General features: G+C 42.2%; 1 protein-coding gene and 1 long non-coding RNA gene across 5 annotated transcripts in view; one reads left to right on the top strand and one right to left on the bottom strand.

The window, feature by feature from the left end:
- Positions 1 to 197: 197 nt before the first annotated feature.
- Positions 198 to 22,991, top strand: part of mpp3a (MAGUK p55 scaffold protein 3a) — a 35,969-nt gene continuing 13,175 nt past the window's right edge. Inside the window, exons 1-13 of one of the 3 annotated variants that reach the window (XM_048196744.1) lie at positions 199 to 360; positions 14,092 to 14,147; positions 14,250 to 14,368; positions 14,550 to 14,627; positions 14,948 to 15,028; positions 15,117 to 15,254; positions 17,455 to 17,536; positions 18,091 to 18,176; positions 18,799 to 18,873; positions 18,977 to 19,173; positions 20,777 to 20,841; positions 21,321 to 21,341; positions 22,469 to 22,510. In XM_048196744.1, the coding sequence (XP_048052701.1) occupies positions 14,111 to 14,147; positions 14,250 to 14,368; positions 14,550 to 14,627; positions 14,948 to 15,028; positions 15,117 to 15,254; positions 17,455 to 17,536; positions 18,091 to 18,176; positions 18,799 to 18,873; positions 18,977 to 19,173; positions 20,777 to 20,841; positions 21,321 to 21,341; positions 22,469 to 22,510 (1,021 nt within the window). In that variant the 5' untranslated portion in view covers positions 199 to 360; positions 14,092 to 14,110. Of the gene's footprint in view, positions 361 to 14,091; positions 14,148 to 14,249; positions 14,369 to 14,549; positions 14,628 to 14,947; positions 15,029 to 15,116; positions 15,255 to 17,454; positions 17,537 to 18,090; positions 18,177 to 18,798; positions 18,874 to 18,976; positions 19,174 to 20,776; positions 20,842 to 21,320; positions 21,342 to 22,468; positions 22,511 to 22,991 lie in introns of all 3 variants that reach the window. The other 2 variants (XM_048196753.1, XM_048196761.1) reach the window with 2 other exon arrangements.
- Positions 15,024 to 20,760, bottom strand: LOC125272145. Of its 2 annotated transcripts, XR_007185781.1 has the most exons (5): positions 19,694 to 20,760; positions 18,030 to 18,135; positions 17,798 to 17,875; positions 17,427 to 17,521; positions 15,024 to 15,230 (listed from the first exon to the last, which is right to left on the bottom strand). It is a non-coding gene; the product is annotated as an uncharacterized LOC125272145 (long non-coding RNA). The 2 variants fall into 2 exon arrangements; XR_007185780.1 differs by lacking the exon at positions 17,798 to 17,875.

Below are 22,991 nucleotides of genomic sequence, written 5' to 3'. Positions count from 1 at the left end.
AGGGGGGAGAGATGCCCACTGAAGGCAACACGGACCCCGAGTGTCTTACAACGCCCACCTGCTTCTGTCTCTGGTGACATAATGACAGCAGAGAGAGAGAGAGAGAGAGAGAGAGAGAGACTAGCTGGGGGATACAGTCCTGGATGAACGGAGGAGAGAAGGGGAGGAGATAGTAGGGGAGGGAGGATGGAAAGGGGAGGGGGTTTGTGTATGTGTGTGGAAGAGAGAGACAGAAAGAGAAGCGACAGACGGCAGGGGCGGCAGCCGGAGGAAGAGTCACAGCGAAAGGATCAGTAAGGCAACCGTCTGGGAACGACAGATCCAGAAACACAGAAAACAGAGGAGAAGACAGAGCCAGAGGTAGGCTGCTCCTTTTTATTACATTCATTTGCTTCATCATACCGGAGCTAAACACAAAGCAAGGCCCAGCATGCACTGCACGAGATCATGCGTGCGATTGTATGTGTGTGTTTTGGTGATTATCTTATGTAGAGGGGCTTTTTTCTCTCTGAGCCAATCAGTGGCATATGTGCAAATCAGCACTGCACTGCAGATGGAGGAAGAGAGAGATTCAGAGGAAGGGAAAGACTGTAATGGAGAGAGAGAGAGAGAGAGTGTGTGTAAGGATGCATTAAGCATCTGAGCAGAGAGAAAGAGAAAGTACTGATGCTTTCACAACACTGCTGAGGAAAACGTGCCCACCTGTTTCCGTTATCATTAATAAGAGTCCATCTATTTGTTCTTATAAGGTGCACGTGTTCCTGTATGTGTTGCACATGGTAATGCAACAATGTAAGTGAAACAGAATTAGGTCACTGTGAGTTGAATTCTAATGGTCTGGATCTGTTTGGAGGTGGATGCAGGGTTAAAGAACCGCTATTTGTGCCAGAATGCTATAACATGTTTTAGTTTGGTTCATGCCAACAGGCAGTTGAACTATTAATGAACTTGCTTTTGCAAAATAACTATTTTAACAAGAGTGCGGCCTCCAGGCAACTTATATTCCTCTCAGATGAATGAAATTTTTGAAGAGGGTCCAGGAAAACACTCAAACTGATGTCTAAAAATGTCTTGCTGTCTTTTTAATCTCTAACAAAAGGAGCTTCTGTTGTGATGGCTGACCTTTCACCCCTAGGGTCAGATTATTATTCATAAATCCATTTGGCACTATGAAATCTCCCACTATATGTCATAAACATGCACCATCTTCAGAGGCCCTATAAAGACTTTAAAAGTAAGAATAAGGACTCAGTTGTTTCCATATTGTTCTAGATCAGTGGTTCAGGATAACGATATTATAATTAATCCTTAGTTTAAATGCTAAAAAATCAATTTAAATCTGATTTATTTTCCCCTTTATAATAACACTCACAGTTTCTGTTAATAAAAATGTAATGAATTACTAGCTACTAATTACATCTTCAACAGTGTAATTTGATTATACTAATTACGCTCTCAAAAACGTATTGCATTACTTATTACTAATTATTTTCTAAATCCCATTTCAACCAGTTGAACAATACAAGGAAAGACATGAAACTGCTCTTTTAATTCTTTCAAGTAAATAATATAAAATTGTATAAATTATTACTGAGCTGGTCAAAGTATTTAAAGGGAGAATGTTACATTAAAAACACACATTTTATCATTAGATGTTACATTTTGAAGTTAGATCCACTATTGTTTTGTATAGAGCTGTTCTATAATCTATACAGTATTTAATGCAATTACATCAGAAGTAACTGGATTTAAATTAAAGAAAAATTAGGTGCAATATGTTACTTTTTAAGGGAAAAGTAATTAAATTAAAACAATTAATTACATAGTAATGCATTACACCCAACACAAATACAAGAGGAAATTGGACAATGGGGGCTTTTAGACAAAAAGGCTGAGAACTATTGTTCAAGATATCATTTAGTAAAAAAAAAAATCATACTATTAGGCCTAATCCATGGTGTTTTTTGAGTATGATTTTATTTTTATCTTAAAGTGTCCAGGTCAAAATGTGATGCTTTATTCTCAGACCTTGCCTTCCCAGATTCATCACCAGCACTGGATCAAAATTCATCCTGAGGGAAATAAAAACTCTACAATCATGTACATGCTTTTATCTCTGTCTGTGAAAACCTATCCATTTCTTAGATAACCTGATTGAAATATCTCGTCACCATTATAACAGTTTAGAGGAGCAGTATCCCACCTGCCCTTAGACAGCAGGCACCATCCTGCCAAGCAGCTCTCCACCTGCTTTCAGCTGTGTAAGCAAACAATTCATTGTGATTATTTGTAATAACCTTCCCAGCAGTCACCAGGCATCATCAATGAAATTAAGAAATCGAGTTTTGTAACTTTTATTTCATGTGTGTGTTAGCTCATGCTAGTGTTTTCCTGAACTTTAACAAAATTCACTTTCAGCAAATATGTACTATGGAGTCCCACACATGGCATTCAGACAAATAAATAGTATATAGCATGATTTAGTATATCGGGGGACCAATTTCAGTAAGATTTTTAAATAAATTCTTTTATGTTTTTTGTTTAGTAAGGATGCATTAAATTGATCAAAAGTGAGAGTAGACATATAATGTTACGAAAGATTTCTATTTCAAATAAATGCTGTTTTTTCAGCTTTCCAGTTTCATTAGTAAGGTCAGCTCAAGAAAGCGAACTGCACTCATCAAGCAACTGTCTGTCATAAATGTTTGATGGTACAACAAAGCCAGTGTTTCACTTTTCAGGGAAATTAACCTACAGTATAAAACAGGGAATGGGGAATGTATTTTACATTGAGAAAATTACAAAATGTTAATGAAAAGTATGACTGTATTCAAACAATCTTAAAACTGTTCAATCATATTCAAGTTCAAGGCTAGTAGAAACACAAGCTTCCCTATAGGTTACATATTTTGCGCTGGTTCCCTTTCATTGTCTGTATCAGTGAATATCCTCCAGACAGCAACATTCGCTTAACTACATTCACTGCAAAAAATGCTGTTCTTACTTAGAATTTTTGTCTTGTTTCCAGTCCAAATATCTAAAAATTCCTAGATCAAGAAGCATTTTCTTGACAAGTAAAAATTATTTTCTTGATTTTAGGAAAAATATGTCAAAATTAAATGAGTTCTTCCTTAAAACAAGCAAAATAATCTGCCAATGGGGTAAGCAAAATAATCTTAATCCAAACTGAAAACAAGATTATATAGCTTATTTTTGGTTTGAAATAAGATTATTTTGCTTACCCCATTGGCAGATTATTTTGCTTGTTTTAAGGAAAAACTCACTCAATTTTGACTTATTTTTCCTGAAAACGAAAATATTTTTTACTTGTCGAGAAAATGCTTCTTGATTCAAGAACTTTAAGATATTTTGACTAGAAACAAGACAAAAATTCTAAGTAAGAACAGCATTTTTTGCAGTGTTAAATGTGTTTTATACATCCTTAACGTTTTTAACAACCAGACTGCATTTGACGGTCTGAAATTCAGCACGCATACGTGAGAATTAGGAAGGCCAAACAGATGTACTATCTGCTGAAGACTCTGTGACCTAAACAGACTTTCAAAGCCAATAAGGTTGCAGAGAGGTCTTTGAGAGTTTGTGTGCCTGTGTGTGTCTGTTTGTGCCTTTCTTATATCTGAGCCAAAAAACGAAATGGGCTCTAAGCCGTTCTGTACAGAAATAGCACACATGATGACGTGTTCATGCATTTATGCCAAAACTCATATTTATCTTTTTAGGTGAACAAGCCATGCAACACAAACATTACACATACTTCACCAGATATTATTTTTGATCAAATACAGTAAGTACTGTATTACAGTTATATAGCAATGCTTAACTATACAGTACCATTTGGGGCCTGTAAGATTTTTTAATATATTTATAAAGTAATACTTTTATTTAGTAAAAAAACACATTAAACTGGTATTCCTTTGATGATATACTATACATTTATAAAGTCTCTAACAATAAAACCCTTTTTCTCAATACTAGCTACACACACACCTTTAAAAACACATCTCATTCCCCTGTGTATTGCTCCACAAAGCCAATTATATCATTACCAGAACAGCATAAAGTGGGAATGACATCATGCTTTAGAGCAAAAGTGATTGTGGATTCCTGTCTGCGGTAGTCATGACTGGATTATTAGTTTATATCTCACATTCACTGTTCTGATAATGCTGAGAATTGAATGCAGCTTTACAGTATTATATGTGCTTGCAGCTATCTTATCAGCCCCTATATATATATATATATATATATATATATATATATATATATATATATATGATTTGCCATATTCTTATGTATACTCTGCAATCATATAGCTTGTTGGATGCAGTTGTTTGTAGTTGTTTTTGTTGTTTTTTCCCCAACAATATTGTGTCACTACATGGAACAGTCACATATTTCCGTCTAATTATTTTCACAAGAGTGATGCAGGATTGGTGGCTTGGTTTGCTTTTAGCCAGCTAAATAAGTATGAGTGTGTTCACAATGAGCACATTACTCAGTCCTGACATGTCCATCTGCATCAGCATTCATTCTAGACTGTCAGCAGGTAAGCTTCACTGTAGCTCATTTCTAACTGGTTCAACCGATAAAGCTCACCCCATGTTACAACACTGCTTACGCCGAGTGTTACAAGGAAGAAAAACTGCAGTAGAGTTTCTATTTTTTGTCTCTCATCTCTTTTCTAGATGGATCAGTGCTTGTGGAAATGCTATTTCTGTTTCACTGGGCACTGTGAAAGTATGGCACGTCTGAATTTCTTTGGGAGAGTGTTTGTGAGGGAGAAAGAGTGTAAAAGAGGAAGTTGTGACAGCACTCTGAGATTTGTGTTCATGCTGTGGCCTCTCAGCACCCACAGAAGAGCATCTCTTCCAGTCACTCTCTCTCTCTCCTCTATTCTAGCACTTTATCATGGCTGAATATCCATTAATCTTATCAAGGCAATGCACACTCAGTAGAACTATATGAAGTTTAAAGCTTAAAAGTGATGGAATATCGATGTACAGATCCACTACAGGTATTTAAACAGATTACTAGAGCTTTGACAAAACCAGCAATGGTTAGATGGTAGATGAATCATACATTGAAAATACATAAATGATTTTGTAGATTAAAGATAAAACAAAGAAAAAAATAACATGATTTTAGCAGGGTTACTATAAAAAAACCAAGGAGCCATTGGTGTCATGGTCCTGTCACCTCTGTGAGTTTGTTTCTGGTCAACGGTGATGAGATTGTGACATCCCTGTTATATTTTTATGTTTTGATTGTTCAGGGCATGGTGTCTGGATCACACTCCGGTCAAGTTCAATTTCGATATTTGGTGTCTGAATTCTGACATCCATACACCGTAAACATTTCTGTTGGAGAACACGTCTTTTGTTGATTTTCCATATGCTCTTCTTTTTTACGTTTATCTTTACATTTTTATGTTTATCTACAGTCAACTCCAGTATTATTGGCACCCTGGCTTTGAAAATAAATCTATATTGTTTATCCTTTTTTATTTTTCATTCAAAAAAATTCACAAAATTCTTACCTTTCATTGAAGTAAACAATGGAAAGTGGGGGGAAATTTCATTATGAAATAAATGTTTTTCTCTAGTTCACGTTGGCCACAATTATTGGCACCCAAATATTGCAACGTCCTTTTGCCAAGAAAACAGCTCTCTCTCTTCTTCTATAATGCCTGATGAGTTTGGAGAACACCTGACAAGAGATCAGAGACCATTCCTTCATACAGAATCTCTCCAGATCCTTCAGATTCCAGCTCCATGTTGGTGGTGCTTCTCTTCAGTTCACTCCACTCATCTTCTTTAGGGTTCAGGTCAGGGAACAGGGATGGCCATGGCAGAAGCTTCATTTTGTGCTCAGTGACACATTTTTTGTGTTGATTTCAGTGTTTGTTTTGGATCATTGTCCTGATGGAAGATCCAACCATGGCCCATTATAAGATTTCTAGCAGAAGCGGTCAGGTTTTGATTTTTTTTTTTTTTTTTTATCTGTTGATATTTGGTAGAATCCATGATACCATGTATCTGAACATGATGTCCAGGACCTCCAGCAGAAAAACAGGCCCACAACATTAAATATTCAGCAGTTTATTTAACCGTGGGCATGGGGTACTTTTTATCTATGTGTGCACCAAACCCATCTGGTGGGTTTGCTGCCAAAAAGTTTTTTTTATTTTTTATTTATTTATTTTTTTATCTGACCATAGAAGCTGGTCCCGTTTGAAGTGCCAGTCGTGTCTGACAACTGAATATGCTGGAGATTGTTTCTAGATGAGAGCAGAGGATTTTTCTTGAAACCCTCCCGAACATCTTTTGTTTGATTGTTTTGTTTGTTTTATTTATAAAGCACAATTAAAACAACACCAGGTTGACCAATGTGCTGTACAATAATAACTAGTAAAAAGGAGACCAACAGCACAAGATGAAAAAGGAGAAATAAATAAACAAATAAAACAAACATCATGGGCAAGAAACCCACTTTTTTTCACTCAGTGTGTTGAGCCAAATGCCAACTCTAATAAATACAATTTCATTTTCTTTTAAAAGAACCCAGTGTAGGTAAAAGTGGTGCTTGTGGTGATGTAGGTGTTGTTTGATAATTTGTTTAGGCTTTCTGACCCCAAGACTCAAATAATCTCTGCAATTCTCCAGCTGTGATCCTTGTAGAGTCTTTGGCCACTCAAACTCTCCTCCTCACCGCGCATTAGGATGATATAAACATACATCCTCTTCCAGGCAGATTTGTAACATCTTTAGTTGGTGGAAATGGAGTTCCCTTTCGATACTTCACTCGTACTGCGTATGGGGAAAAGTCTCCCTTTTTCCCCGTCACTGAAGCCTTTTTCAATAACGCAGTGTAACTGCATCGTCATTGGTTCACTCATGAGAAGTTGTTGAACCAATGACGGCGCGGCATAGCTGCGCGCCCTATGGCGAGAAATAGGGATGTCCAGATCCGATCACGTGATCGGAAATCGGGCCCGATCACGTGGTTTCAGACTCGATCGGAATCGGACGTTACCTCCCGATCAGGACTCGGATATATATATATGTATTAGGGGTGCAACGGTTCTCGGTAAAAAATCGAATAATACGGTTCTCCATTTACGTTTCGTTACGCATTTGCACCGCGGTTCATCTCGAATGACGACGCATCTATTGGTTAATATGGTTTGTTTAAAATAGCAACGTGGAAAACAGACAGAGTTCAGATAATGTATGTTTCAGTCGATGGATGCACAAAACGTTACAACAATGATAATCAGAAAGCGTGGACAAAACAGTCACTCTTTGTAAACTATTAACTGCAAGTGCCGTCTGCTCTAATGTCCTGTCATTTACGATCGGGACATCCCTAGCGAGAAAGCACGCGAATTTTCCCGCCGAAAGGGGCGGGGTTGAGTGCTATATAAGCGGGCGTTTCGCCATAGGAATTCAGTCCTTTCTCCTTCAGCGACGACTACACATCTCTTCGCTGATCTCCGTGCTGAAGCCGAAGAAGCTCGCCGCCTGGAATAAGCAGCTCTCGCCGCCGTTGAAGAGGCCCCGCAGCGGACCCAGCTGAGCCACCGGACTTCCACAGCGCCGGCGCCCTCGTGGACTACTGCCCCGAGCGCCGTCTTCAAGACGCCCGCCGCCTGCTTCCTGTTCCGGCCGGCGTCTCCTGCCACCATCCGGCGCCCCCTCTGAGAGCGTTTTCCTCGCGGTTTATTACCGCTCTAAGAGCATTTTTCCTAGCGGATTCGTCCGCTCTAAAAGAGCTTCCGCGGTCCTCGCCGCTCATAAAGAGCCCCCCAATCGCCGTTTTCACGGCGCCGGCGTTGTTACAAATGCCGCGTCACTTCTGTGACACCTGCAGAGCCCCTCTGCAGGACAACGATGGACACGATGAGTGCGTTGGATGCCTGGGTAAGCCCCATGCGGAAGCCGCGCTCACCGACACTTCATGCCCGCACTGCGAGTGCATGAGTCTGGCCTCTCTGCGCTCGCGGGTTGCTTTCTTTGCCGGAAGCAGTCCCGCCGCTCGCGCCCTCCCGTCCCCTTCCCGCCGCGAGCCTGCGAGGAAGAGACAGCGGGGTAGAGCGACTCAGCGCCCGGAGATGAGCGAGCTCACGTCGGCCCAGCCCCCGCGTGCCTCGCCCTCTCCCACCAGAGAGCAGTCGCCCGTCAGGTTCTCCCACCCTGAGCAGCGTCCCTCAGCACATGCAAGTGACCTCGTCTCATTTGGTGGATCCGACGAAGAGCTGCTGGATGAGTCCATGTCTCTCGCGGCTTCTGAAGCAGAAGGCTGGGTTGGCGAGTTGGACGACCCCGCCCCCCCGCCTCCGCTGGAGCCCATCGAACACGGCTCGGGTATGGACGCCGAACTTCTCCGCGTCCTCTCAAAAGCTGTGGAGGAACTGGACCTGGATTGGGCTCCGCCGGAAGAGCCGTCTCGAAGCCGTCTAGATGAGTGGTTCCTGCCGGGAAGACGCCAGGCCCCTCGTCAACGTGCTGCCCCGTTCTTCCCCGAGGTACACGAAGAGCTGACCAAGTCATGGCGCGCTCCTTACTCTGCCCGCCTGCACACCACGCACCGTTCAGCCCTCACCACTGTAGACGGCGCTGAAGAAAAGGGTTACAAGCACCCGCCACCCCTGGATGAAGCAGTGGCAGCTCACCTCTGTCCTCCCACGGCCGTGGGCTGGAAATCTAAGAGAGCCCTTCCTTCGAAGCCCTGCAGAACTACCTCCACCCTGGCTTCGCGAGCCTACGCCTCAGCTGGCCAAGCTGCCTCGGCGCTCCACACTATGGCCATCTTCCAAGAGTTTCAAGCCAAGCTTCTCCGCTCTATGGACGAGTCCGGCTTTGATGCACCCGCCTTCAGGGACCTCCGCAGCGCCACAGCCCAGGCCATTGGAAGGTCCATGGCCAGCCTGGTGGTTTTAGAGCGCCACTTATGGCTCAACTTGACCGAGATCAAGGATGCAGATAAGATGGCCTTTTTAGACGCCCCTGTCTCGCCTTCCGGTCTCTTTGGGACATCAGTAGAGGGTCTCACCGAGCGATTCACCGCAGCGCAGAAGTCGTCTCAGGCCATGAGACACTTCCTGCCAAAACGCTCCAGCTCCGCATCTGCTTCAAGCCGACCCAGGCCTGCGCCGGCTCAGCAGAGCAAGCCTACCCCCTCTGCCTCCCAGGCAGCACCGCCAAAGGAGCAACGCCACCGCTCGCGCTCTGCCAGACGCTCCTTCCCGAGACGCCAGGGACCCCGGCCCAAGATTGCGCTGGACCCTGTGACGCCCAAGTCATCCTGATCCAAGAAGGAAGAGGACGGGGGAATGTCTCGCTGCGGCCGGACCACCCCCAAAGCTCCTTTGTGCAGTTTCCCCTCCGCCTCGTTTACATCCGGGCGCGGGAATAATGCTCAGTGTTACAGATGGGCCCACAAATGTTGCGTCCACTCAAACCGCCGTTTTCACGGTGAACACATTTTTACCTTCTCTAATAAAGGGCAAATTTCCTCTTCCACTCCCCTCGGTGCACAGCCCCCCCTCAGGCGGGCTGTCAGCCGATGTTATTCAACCTCTTGCCGCCCGGGTCGAGGCTTGGCGTGCCATCCCCGGTCTGTCAGAGTGGATCCTAGGGATCATAAGTCAGGGCTACTCGCTCCAGTTCGCCCGAAGACCCCCACGCTTCGGCGGGGTGCTTCAGACTTCGGTGAATTCGGACAGCGCTCACGTTCTCCGAACCGAAGTCTTGGCGCTGCTCAAGAAAGGGGCTATAGAAATAGTTTCTCCTCCAGAGAGCGAGTCGGGCTTTTACAGCCGTTACTTTCTGGTCCCCAAGAAAGACGGCGGTCTCAGACCCATCCTAGACCTCAGGATCTTGAACCACTCCCTCATGAGACGGAAGTTCAAGATGCTGACGCTGAAGCAGATCCTCGCACAAATTTGTCACGAGGACTGGTTCTGCTCACTGGACCTGAAAGATGCTTACTTTCACATTCAGATAGCCCCCCACCACAGGCGGTTCTTGAGATTCGCCTTCGAGGGTGTGGCTTACCAATACACGGTCCTGCCCTTCGGGCTGCCCCTGGCTCCTCGCACTTTTACCAAGTGCATGAATGCGGCTCTTTCCCCGCTCAGACAGATGGGAATCCGTGTTCTGAACTATCTCGACGATTGGCTCATTCTGGCCCACTCGCGAGCAGAGCTAGAACTTCACAGATCCGTGCTCCTCAGCCATCTAGAATGCCTGGGACTCAGGGTCAACCTATCCAAGAGCTCGCTGCTTCCCAGCCAACGCATCTCGTTCCTGGGAGCGGTTTTCGACTCTGTCCGCATGACGGCAGTAGTCTCGCCAGAGCGCGCTCTGGCCATTCAGCAGCTTGCGGCTTCCATCACAAACAAAGCCTACCTTCCTCTGAAGTCCTTCCAGAGGCTATTAGGGCTGATGGCTTCCGCCTCTCCAGTTCTTCAGCTCAGCCTTCTTCGGATGCGGCCTCTGCAGTACTGGCTGAAGTTTCGGGTCCCCCCCAACGCCTGGCGGCACGGCCGCTTCTGTCTCAAGGTCAATTAGGCCTGTCTATCAGCCCTGAAGCCCTGGTTGAACCCCGAGTGGTTCAAGCGTGGTGTACCCCTTCAGGCGGCGTCGCGAAGGACGGTGCTCTCGACGGACGCATCCAACTCGGGTTGGGGCGCTCTTTGCGAGGGCAGACCGGCCTTCGGCTCGTGGTCACACGAAGAGAGCCATCTCCATATCAACTGCCTAGAGATGCTGGCAGTGATACGTGCCCTTCACTTCTTTCAGGCTCACCTGACGGGTCGCCACGTCCTAGTCCAATCGGACAGCATGACGGTGGTGTTGTACATAAATCACCAGGGAGGTCTTTCGTCCAGCCGCTTATGCGCACTACCCAGTGCGCATAATGGGCTCTACCCAGATTTCTGTCGCTCAGGGCGACACACATTCCTGGGAAAACCAATCTGGGTGCAGATATGTTGTCCCGGAGCAATGTTCCCTCAGACGAGTGGACGCTCCACCCCCAGACGGTTCTCACAATATGGGAATTCTTCGGGAAGGCAGAGGTCGACCTCTTCGCCTCAGAAGACAACTCTCATTGCCCAACTTATTTCTCGAGGAAGGACGACGCGCTGGCCCACCATTGGCCCAGCTCCCTTCTCTACGCATTCCCCCGATCGCTCTGATCCCTCAGGTTATCAGATGAATCAAGGAAGACAAGCACAGAGTCCTCCTGGTGGCCCCGCTCTGGAGGAGCCAGATTTGGTCCTCGGAGCTGTTCAGGCTCTCCACGAGAGCCCCGTGGCCCATTCCCCTGAGACGGGACCTTCTCTCTCAGGCGAACAGGACAATTTGGCACCCACAGCCAGAACTTTGGGCTCTGCACCTATGGTCCCTCGATGGGAGCCGGTCAGCCTCCCCGGGGACGTGTTGAACACCATCTCTCAGGCGAGAGCTCCGTCTACGAGACGTCTCTACGCCCAGAAATGGTCGATCTTTGTTGACTGGTGCTCTGCACGCAACATAGATCCAGTAGAGTGTGACGTATCTCAGATACTGTCCTTTCTCCAAGAGCGTTTGAATGCAGGACGAGCTCCTTCAACGCTCAAGGTTTACGTAGCAGCCATCGCAGCGTTTCACTCTCCTATCGCTGGCCAATCGGTAGGAAAAAACGGCCTAGTGGTGCGTTTCTTGAGGGGTGCTAGGCGATTGAATCCTCCTCGCCCCCTCACTGTTCCCACCTGGGACCTATCTATGGTCCTTAGGGCTCTCAAAGGGCGTCCCTTTGAGCCGCTGTGCTCAGCTGACCTCAAGCCCCTGACACTTAAGACCGCGCTGCTACTGGCTCTAGCATCGGTTAAACGTGTCGGCGATCTGCAGGCCCTCTCTGTGAGCCCTGCTTGCCTTGAGTTTGGACCCAACGACTCTAAAGTCGTATTGAAACCCAGGCATGGCTACGTCCCCAAGGTGCTCTCGACCCCGTTCAGAGCACAGGTCATCTCCCTCTCTGCGCTCCCTGTCTCGTCAGAAGAGCAAGAGTTGGGGTTGCTCTGCCCTGTTAGGGCATTGAGAACTTATGTAGAGCGATCGCAGCCTTTTCGGCTATCAGATCAACTCTTTGTTTGCTTTGGCGGCCGCACCAAAGGGTCTCCGGTCTCAAAGCAACGTCTCTCGCGTTGGATTGTCGACGCCATAGCTCTCTGTTACTCCTCCATGGGCTCGGAATGCCCCATAGGAGTTAGAGCTCACTCCACTAGGAGTATGGCCTCTTCTTGGGCCTGGTCCAGTGGAGTTTCTATCAAAGACATCTGTGAGGCGGCCGGCTGGTCCTCGCCGTCCACCTTTGTCAGGTTTTACCAGTTGGACGTTCCGGCTTTGCAAGCTCGGGTCCTATCGGTCTGATGCAGCGGCCTCTTCGAGCTCCGCCTCAACCGGTTTAGGAGTGATCTCCTCTTGTAGTGTAACTAGGGTTCGACGGCTTCGGCCCTCTCTTTAGTTTCGTGGACCCCTTCTAGGTGTCCCAAACATGTCCAGTCGTTCCCTTCCGTGGCACGGCGCGGTTGAATTCGTTCCCCATACGCAGTACGAGTGAAGTATCGAAAGGGAACGTACTCGGTTACTAACGTAACCTCGGTTCCCTGAGATACGGAACGAGTACTGCGTTTCTTGCCGTGCCACGAGGCTGCGGCTTCAGGGTCGTCGCTTCAGTCGATATGGCCTGAATTCCTATGGCGAAACGCCCGCTTATATAGCACTCAACCCCGCCCCTTTCGGCGGGAAAATTCGCGCGCTTTCTCGCCATAGGGCGCGCAGCTATGCCGCGCCGTCATTGGTTCAACAACTTCTCATGAGTGAACCAATGACGATGCAGTTACACTGCGTTATTGAAAAAGGCTTCAGTGACGGGGAAAAAGGGAGACTTTTCCCTATACGCAGTACTCGTTCCGTATCTCAGGGAACCGAGGTTACGTTAGTAACCGAGTACGATTTTCAATGCTTTTAGCTATTTTCAGCCACTTTCTATTTTGTGAAGCTCAACAAACTTTTGCTGCACATCAGAACTATATTCATTGGTTTTACTCATTGTGATGGATGATTAAGGGAATTTGGCCTTTGTGTTTCCACATATTTATACTCCTGTGAAACAAGAAGTCATGGCTGGACAATTTCATGCTCCTAGTCACCCTGATGTGCAAAAAAAAAAAAAAAAAAAAAAATATTTATGAAAAAACATTTATTTCATAATGTGAGTTTCCCCCCACTTTCAATTGTTTTACCTTAATGAAAGGTTAGAATTTTGTGAATTTTTTGAATGAAAGACCAAAAGGATAAAAAATTCAGATTTATTTTCACAGCCGCCTTTGCTCATATTTACCAAGGGTGCCAATAATTCTGGAGTTGAATATAGTGCTTTATACAATACAGATTGTTTCTAGGCAGCTTTACATGAATGAACCGGAAAATAGCAGTGTTAATGTTATAAAATTAATCCATTATGAATATGAAATGAATTCAATTTCAGCTGTAAAGCAGCTCTACAGAAGATAATAGCGTCATTATTCATCTCAATTTAGTTTAATGTTGTTTCAATTCAGTCCAATTACCGTGGCAATGTTACAAAGTTCATAAATTATGAAAGTTCAATTCAGCTATAAGCAGTTCTAGTTCTAGAATATTACAACAAAAGTCTGTCATAAAATGATATCTTTAATTACACCTCAATAGACTCAAATAGGCTTCATCTTTGAACTGGAATGAAAAATGACTTGCGGTTCAGTGAGTGAGTCAATTGTGAACTAATTTACAGCTCTGAAAGATTCACAGATTCATTAAAAAGAACCGGTTCACAATCCATTTGTTCGCGAATTGAGCAGTAAACATTGTTTGCGGTAAAAACGTGGACGTCACCTCAGACTAATGAAAGTTAGCGTCACAAATGTTTACATTTCTCCAAGCCCTTTATCGTAAATTTAAAACTACAATAGAAACTATTGATTTAAAAAGACTGTCAGGACTGTGGGTGCATACACTGCAATAATGGTTACCTCTTTTTTAGGTCAACCCCTTCCTGATCAATGAAAGAAGCCATGCCAGTCCTCTCTGCAGGAGCAGGTGCGCTGCACAAATGTATCCACCAAAACAAACATACTTATGTATGTACAGTCACAGATAGTCAGTCACAATGATGCTTACTGATCTCCTGTTTACTTGTAGGGTTGCATGAGACGCTTGCCCTTCTGACCTCACAGCTGCGTCCAGATGCCAACCACAAAGAGGACATGGTCTTCCTCAAAGATGTCTTCAGTGAGAGGAGTCTCAGCTACCTGATGAAGGTGTGGGTTTTGCATTGAATTCGCCTCTTATACGCAGCATCATATGTTATAAATTATTCACAACATGCATTATTTACCATATATCTTATTTTTAAAGGTATGGAAGCAAATGTGTAAGAAACCAGTCTTGTCCAGTTCCGTATATAGTACATGTGCAATGCATTATGTTTGTCTTTTTTAGATCCATGAGAAGTTGCGTCAATATGAAAGGCAGAGCCCCACCCCAGTTCTCCACAGTGCCTCCACTCTGGCAGAGGATGTAAGTGCTGCAGTCTGTCATATCACGTCACCTCAGGCAAGATTAATGGCCTTTTACAATAATATATGAGACTAGTTTAATGGTATCTGGGAGGACTGAGGGAACCCTAAATTGCTTGACTCAGCAACTTTCTGTGTTACACTTTCTTGAGAAAGTTAATTAAATTGCATACGAATTTGAATCTCTAATGTATCCATACTCTGAGGAAAAAATTTGCTCAAAAATGTCCCTTGAGGTTGGCTAAAGGAGAAGAGTATATTATTTAAAGATAGCTAGCTTGCTAAATGCTTTGATTTTGGTCTACCCTTACTGATTGGTAGGTGGCAGAGGAGTTGCAAAGTGGACCGATGAGCGTTGAGGAAAAAGAACTTCTACATTTGCTGACATCACCTCATCTCAAGGTACAAAAACACCTTTATTGTTAGACCTCCATTAAAAATGTTGGACTAGAAACAAAATGTTGATGTTCATATCCCTCCTGCTTATTAGGCGGTTCTGTCAGTTCATGACACAGTGGCGCAGAAGAATTTTGACCCTGTGCTGCCTCCTCTTCCTGACGACTTTGAGGATGAACTAGATGAGGACTCTGTCAAGATCGTCCGCCTAGTTAAAAACAAAGAGCCACTGGTGAGAAAAATAAACAATGCCTGTTGCACACATACAGTGACCCAGAAAACATTAGGACACTTGTCTGTTTTAAGTATTATTTACATACTATTATAGTATTTATTCCTACGTTTATATACAGTACTGTGCAAAAGCTTAGGCACGTCAGTATTTTCACCCCCCAAAAAATGGTTTTAAGCCAGTTATTTATATATTTTTGTTGTAGTGTGTCAGTAGGAAATATCAGTTCACATTTCCAAACATTCATTTTTGCAACTAACTGTAATAATCCAGTGAGATTTTTGAATGCACAAGGAGTCTGACAACAGCTGGTGCTCCACACTGAGATCTGATCTCAAGATCATCGAATCTGTCTGTGATTACATGAAGAAACAGATGAAACTGGGACAAACTAAATCCAGGAGAACTGTGGAAACATCTCCAAGAGGCTTGAAGAAACCAACCTGTAAAGATACCTGAAAAATGATGCACAAGGGTACCTGGACAAAAGCTGTTTTAAACGCAAAGGGTGGTCACACCAAATATTGATTTTAATTTAGTTAATAGAAGTTCATTGATACATAAAATCGATTTATGACAGTATTTTTGAAAGCATCCTCACTTAACAGCATTTTTACACAAGTGCCTAAACTCTTCACAGTACTGTATCTTTGCAGGTTGGTTTCTTCAAGCGTCTTGAAGACACGGCCACAGTTCTTCTGGATTTAGTCTGTCTAAGTTTTTTCTGTTTCTTCATCACAGACAGACTCATTGATTGAGATCAGATCTCCATGTGGAGCACCGGCTGTAGTCTGGCTGTTGTCACGCAAAAATCTCACTGGATTATTAAAATGAATGGCAAAATGAATGTTTGGAAATGTAAACTGATATTTCCTATAGACGCACTACAGCAAAAGATATAAATAACTGGCTTAAAACCATTTTTTGGGGGGTGAAAATACTGTCATGCCTAAGACTTTACTAACACTTTTTTCTAACACTTAAGCAAAACATGGTCTTTTTTTTTTTTTTTTTTTTATTTTAGTTTAAGTTTTAGTAATGTTAAACTAAATATTTATTTGCTTTTGTACGGAAGAGGATTAGGGCCAAGCAATAATAAAAAAATAAAACCATCTCGAGATTAAAGTTGTTAAATTTCGAGAAAAAAGTCGAAATAAAATGTTGAGAATAAACTCATTAAATTACGAGAAAAAACGCATTAAATTTCAAGAAAAAAGTCGAAATAAAATGTTGAGAATAAACTCATTAAATTACGAGAAAAAACTCATTAAATTTCAAGAAAAAAGTCGAGATAAAATGTTGAGAATAAACTCGTTAAATTACGAGAAAGAAGTCGAGATAAAATGTTGAGAATAAAGTCATTAAATTACGAGAAAAAAGGCATTAAATTATGAGAACAAATTTGTAATTTAACGAATTTGTTCTCGTAATTTAACGACGTTTTTCTCATAATTTAATGAGTTTATTCTCAGAATTTAATGAGTTTATTCTCAACATTTTATCTCGACTTTTTTCTCGAAATTTAACGACATTTTTCTCATAATTTAACGAATTTGTTCTCGTAATTTAATGACTTTATTCTTAACATTTTATCTCGACTTTTTTCTCGAAATGTAATGACTTTTTTTCTCGTAATTTAATGACTTTATTCTCAACGTTTTATCTCGACTTTTTTCTTGAAATTTTACAACTTTAATCTCGAGATGGTTTTATTTTTTTTATTATTGCTTGGCCCTAATCCTCTTCTGTACTTTTGTTTTATTAGTTTTTTATTTATGTCTATTTGGTTTCATTTTTATTTCAATTTAGTTTTAGTAATTTTAGTTGTTAAATGTAATTTATTTCATTTAGTTGCCAAGGTTGCATTTTTAATTAATGTTTTTTTTTTTTTGTTTTTTTTTCAGCTAAAATGTATATTTTATTTTATTTCAGCTTTATTTCAATTATGGAAAATGGTTTTTAATAGTTTTAGTTTTAGTTAACAAATAACAACACTGACTTGAACAACACATAAGAAAGCAAAAGAAGCAAATAATAATAATAAATCAAACACTATAAGTGTGACTAAAAAGTCCTAATACACTTTTTGGGGTCAGAAGAGATTCAAGAAAATTTCATCTGTCATCACCATCAATATTTAGGTCATTATAGTTTGTTTTTTCTTTGCAGAACCTTTTCTTTGTCTCTCTCTGTCTCTCAGGGTGCCACTATTCGGCGGGATGAATCCACCGGGGCCGTGATTGTAGCTCGGATCATGAAGGGAGGGGCTGCAGACAGGAGTGGTGAGTGACACTTCAAAGAATTTCTCTTTAATCTTGAGGTCTCATTTTACTTCATGCTGGAATCCATAATTATCCTGATGCAAAGCTATTTTACCAAATATACTCCTGAAATGTGTTTTATCTTTTTCAATTACCATTGCGTATATCAATGGAAAACCATTGTAGTCTTCAGAGGTTCTGTATTAATCCATAAAACCCAGTGAAGAGTCTAAATATCCCTGCACCTCTACTGAGTGTGCTATACTGTATGCTTATTTTCACCTCCGTGATGGGCACTGGGCGGCATGTCTGCTGCAATGTCCCATCTGTGTGGTCAAAGTGGGTCTCCAAGGACCCAATCTAGAGAATCAAACAGACTCACTAACCACCTGACCACAGCTGTTGCCATGGGAATATAATCCATATAAGCTGTGAGTGTGTGTGTGGTGAGAATGATCTTGGTCATTAAAAATTAATCGAACTATGCCTATAAAGTGTATTGTGGATCAAATACAGCGGGTGCAGCTTGAACATGTAGTAGTAAATCTGTCCTTCCTTCCTTCCTTTCTCCACAGGTCTGGTGCATGTCGGTGATGAACTGAGAGAAGTCAACGGCAGCTCTGTAATGCACAAGAGACCAGATGAGATCAGTCAACTACTGGTAAGGAGGACCTCCTTAACTCCTATTACATTCATTTGGTATAATTTATAATAATAATAATAAATAATAATCAATTTTAAAAAACAAACAAAACAATTAAAACACATAAATTAACAACACATGCTTCCTAAATTCTATATCAAGGTGTTGCTCTATCATCAAAGCATTTCTAGCTTGACACAAAGTCTATAGGTAGACACAAAGGTATAGGTAGAAACCCTTCACCTTCCCCAGCTCCACCTGTATAGATCTGCTATGGGTCATTTTATAAATGCTATTTGTGTAGCAGTAGTATGTCTTGCATATATTCACAGCAGCATATCAGCTTATGTACTGGCAGTAGCAAGTTCCTGTACTTGCTCTGCAGCAGCAGCAATAATCAACAGCAGCGTAGCAGATCTATTCCACCAAGACCAAATACATTAACATTGTCATATCCATTACCATGTTAAAATCTTCGGAGTTCTCATACTAGAATTGTGAATAATGGAGTTAATTAACATATCATGTAATTAATTTGATTAACCTGTTTAATCAATTGAGACAGTCCCAATAATTACCATAATCATTCCCGTTTATTGTCGTAATAACAGAATCATTTGAGCAGTTTTTTCTTTCTTAGTCTCAATCACAAGGCTCTATCACACTGAAAATCATCCCAGCAATCAAAGAGGAGGACAAGCTGAAAGAGAGCAAGGTGATTGACTATAAAACAGCAAGAAACCTAGTAATTTAACAGTAATCAGCCCAGCATCTCTCCAGTATTTTTGTCTTGTCAACTGAGTTTGCGTCATCTTCAGGTCTACATGCGGGCACTGTTCGATTACACTCCATTGGAGGACAAAGCCACGCCATGTCAGGAGGCAGGGCTTCCGTTTAAACGTGGAGACGTCCTGCAGGTGGTCAGTCAGGATGATCAGACGTGGTGGCAGGCCAAGAGAGTGGGAGATTGCGGCCTACGTGCAGGACTCATCCCATCCAAACAGTTTCAGGAGAGGTGGGACAAATGATTCATCAAACACACACCCTGCTACCTCAGAGATGTTTCGTTTGTATGAAACTACTAAATATTTTAGGAGCTCTGTTCAAAAAATAGCCTGACTAGCAAGATCAACCAGCTTCTTGTAAGAAACTATGTATGTCTAGCATTTAAATATATTTTTTTAATTACTCATTTGTAATGGTGAAGTTGCTATTTAGTACATTGAAAATATAATTGTAATGATGAACAGACTCAGAAACGAGGGAGAGCTGAATACAAAGACACAAACTAACTTAAAATATCAGAGAAACACAGAAAATCAGAGCTGAAAACACTGAGCACATCAACAATCACTGGAAAACACTAGACCAAGAAAATGGAAAACCCTGGGGTTTAAATACACAAGATAACAAGGGGCTAACAAGGGACAGGTGAGGGTAATTAATCACTATCGCAACAAACTATAGTAACTATTGAGACAACGGCTGAATCCCGAATGGCACACTTCATAGCACTTTCGGTCTTGTGGACTTACAATGGCTGCCACGTGAGCGTACTCTTTATGTCCACGAGACCGCAGGGTGTCCCATTAATCATTTTAGGTTTCAGAAGGGTGCTCACGAGGGATGCGCCCTCGATGCGCACTTCAGCTGAGCCCGCGAGTTCGCGAGCTACGCAGAGGACTTTCAAAGAGGCATAACGTCACAAAAGTGCAGACTCAGAGGAAGACCGTGAGGGTTTAGGGTGCCGTTTGGGATCCAGCCAATCAAGGGAGCAAAGGAAACAAGGAAAACACAGGAAAGGAAACACAGGAACAATAGTAACAGAAAATACACTTCAACATAAGAGTCCTTGAGCACAGCACGAAGAATGAAATGAGACCTGAATAATAACAGTAATATTTCTTTAAAGCATTACAAAAGATTATTAAAACATAATGATTTAAACAGTATTTTAAAGTAAAAGTTTAATTTGACATTATTACAAAGTTAAGAAGCAGTCATGAATGTACACTCTAAGTACATTTAAGTTCATTAATATTATCTGCAAGTAGTTTTATTTTTAAATATAGCCTACTTTTAAGATTTGAGATACACTGTACATTTAATACAAACTACTTTTTTAAACCAACCTTGACTAGCATTTTTTAAACACAAGGTAACTTTGGTTGCTTAAAAACAATTATCTGTAATATCAGCCTGATATGTGTTAAGAGATACAGTTGTGTTTCTAAATTACACAACGCTATTGAGAATTTGGTAAATCAGATATAAATGGACAGTGTGGCTGCTGCATCATTGTTAATAGTTACAAATTACATTCAGTCTTTCAAAGCTGTGGTTTCCTTAGGCCAAATCAATGAAATTAATTCTAAATTATTCCCTCTGTGGGTCTTACCAGACAGAAATGGGCCAGTCTGTCTTTTTGTCTTTCATCTCAGCGGGGTGTATTTTGGCTGGATATACTAAGAATAGGATTTTTTCTTTCACCAATGAGTTTGTTTGATCTTGCTCAATAATGTATGATGGCTCTAGTCAGACCAGTATAGCTATATTTGCCAAGGGACTTGATGTTTTTCAACTGTTTGAAGTTCACCTTATATGGTTTTCCCCCTCAGGCGGTTAGCCTACAGAATAAAAATGGGCACTCTTCAAAACTCCAAGTCTCCCAAAAAAACCGTCTGTGAGTATATCTTATATCCTTACCGAAAACCCTTTCTGTTATTAATCAGTGTTGACTAATGGGAGGCATAATTTGCTGATGTGTGTGCTTGTGTGAAGTGGCCAGGTGATTATTGAGCTCCAACCAAGCGCTTCATGTTCGCTAATCTAAAGCTGATTAGAGAACAGACACATCTGCAGTTTAGCAACATGTCTCCCCTCTCTCTCTCTCTCCCCCGCTCACTCACTCACAGACTATCATTACGTGTATTATATCTGATCCTCTTCTGCTTTTAACGTTATTACTGCATCTCTGAGTTGGTCTTCACTGCTGGACTCACTGTTGACCTGCGTGATGTGGGAATGATGTCATTTATGAACAATCTCTATTAAATAAATAAACCCCAGGGCCAGTGTAGCATTATTTCCCATTCACTGTTAATGAAGTCTGCAGTTCATTGTCATCATATCTTTTCCTTTTCCTATTACTGCTGACACCAGATGACCAGGGATGTGATAAAGGTGGGTTTCTAGATCTGAGTTCACACATTCACACTCTAATACACAACACACACCTATTGGTACCACAGTGATTAGGAAATTAGGCCAGTCTGTCATCTAATCTATTTTAATTCCTGCAAAGAGACTACAACTGCTGTTCTACTGTACACACACACACACACACACACACATTGGATTTACATGTTTTATGTTTTACTTGGGGCTATAGTCACCTCATGGGGGTCATGCTGAGATCACATAACCATCCAAATCAGTAACACATTTGCATGTGAAGTAAATGAATCTGGCTGACTGTACACATTTTCACAGTGGCATCAGCAATTGACACCTCTTGCTTTTGCATAATACTACATTAACACTGTTAGGAATGAATAGCATTTAGACCAGTACAACAGAAGCACAAAATTACTGATTACACCCCCTACAAGTGTTCCCAGTTTCTTTCTTAGGTTGTCTATAGCCGTCAGGTGATGTTATACAGTCAAACCAAAAATTATTCAGACATTTTTTTTATATTTTTGATATATTTTTACTAGTGGGTGCAGGACACTATAGTTCATTTATGTAAGTGAGGATAGCAAAATAAAGTAAACTGTGACATATTATACCCAAAAAATCTTCATACAGTGGACTACCAGTAAAACTGATAAAAAATTTGACACAGTTTAACTCTGAGATCTTGTCATATTTTATTACTTTTATTATTTTAAACTAGCGAATAAACTGTATTAATGAATGAAATGTTCAAGGTGTCTGAATAAATTTTGGTTTGACTGTATCTTCCATTATTATTAATTTTTTTTTTCAAATCTCTATCACCTTTTCTCATTGTTTCGTTTTTCAATCTAAGGATCACATTTCCATTTACTGTAGGTTATAAACAATCATTGTTTCCTCTGAGTCCCACCACACAGACAAATCCTAATATCACACCATCACTTTCTTCCTGGAAAATAACAAACCCCCTTGGTTGGCCACGGCCGTCACAGTCTGCTGAAAAACTTGCTGTCCACCCTCTTGCCTGCCTAATTGTTGAGCCTGCTTGTGTAACTGTAGTTCTGCAGCCCAGCTTCCTCTCTCCTGTTCTCCTTTGCTCACTCCCTCTCTCCCTGCTTGCCTCCCTACAGAAGACTGTGACTGTGAGGGCTATTTCAATGGACAGTACATAGGTGAGAACCTGCATGCCCACTCCTGTACCCAGGCAGTGCCTGCTAACTCTGAAATGTACTAACCTTCTGCCTGAGTGAGCATCTATTGCTGCCTGCCTCTGTGCCAAGAGCAATGGCCGAGCCCTTGATGAGGGGAGGCCGGATTGGGGGGTGTTTGGCAGCGTGAAGGGAATTTTAGATCAGTTGAATCTTTCACTGTGAAGAAACCAATTTGCAGTGGTGCATTGATGTTTCTCTGGAAGAGAGACTGGGAAGCGGGTGGTTATTTTTGTTCACACCTTTGATTTCGCATAGTAATAGAGTATGTGAGTGGAGCGGAACGACAGCAATTTCTCCTCAATAATCACTGCCGGGTTTTCCATTTCTCGCTCCTTACTCACTGGGGGGCCTATTTCCCCATGGTCATTTCATGTGTTACCTCTGTTTGAATAGCTATCGACCACTCAATCCTCTTCAGGAAGTGGTTTTTGATGCATTCCTG

The sequence above is a fragment of the Megalobrama amblycephala genome, linkage group LG1 (assembly GCF_018812025.1).
Source record: "Megalobrama amblycephala isolate DHTTF-2021 linkage group LG1, ASM1881202v1, whole genome shotgun sequence".
In the NCBI taxonomy this organism is placed as follows: domain Eukaryota; kingdom Metazoa; phylum Chordata; class Actinopteri; order Cypriniformes; family Xenocyprididae; genus Megalobrama; species Megalobrama amblycephala.
This window is presented reverse-complemented; position numbering and strand designations above follow the sequence as displayed.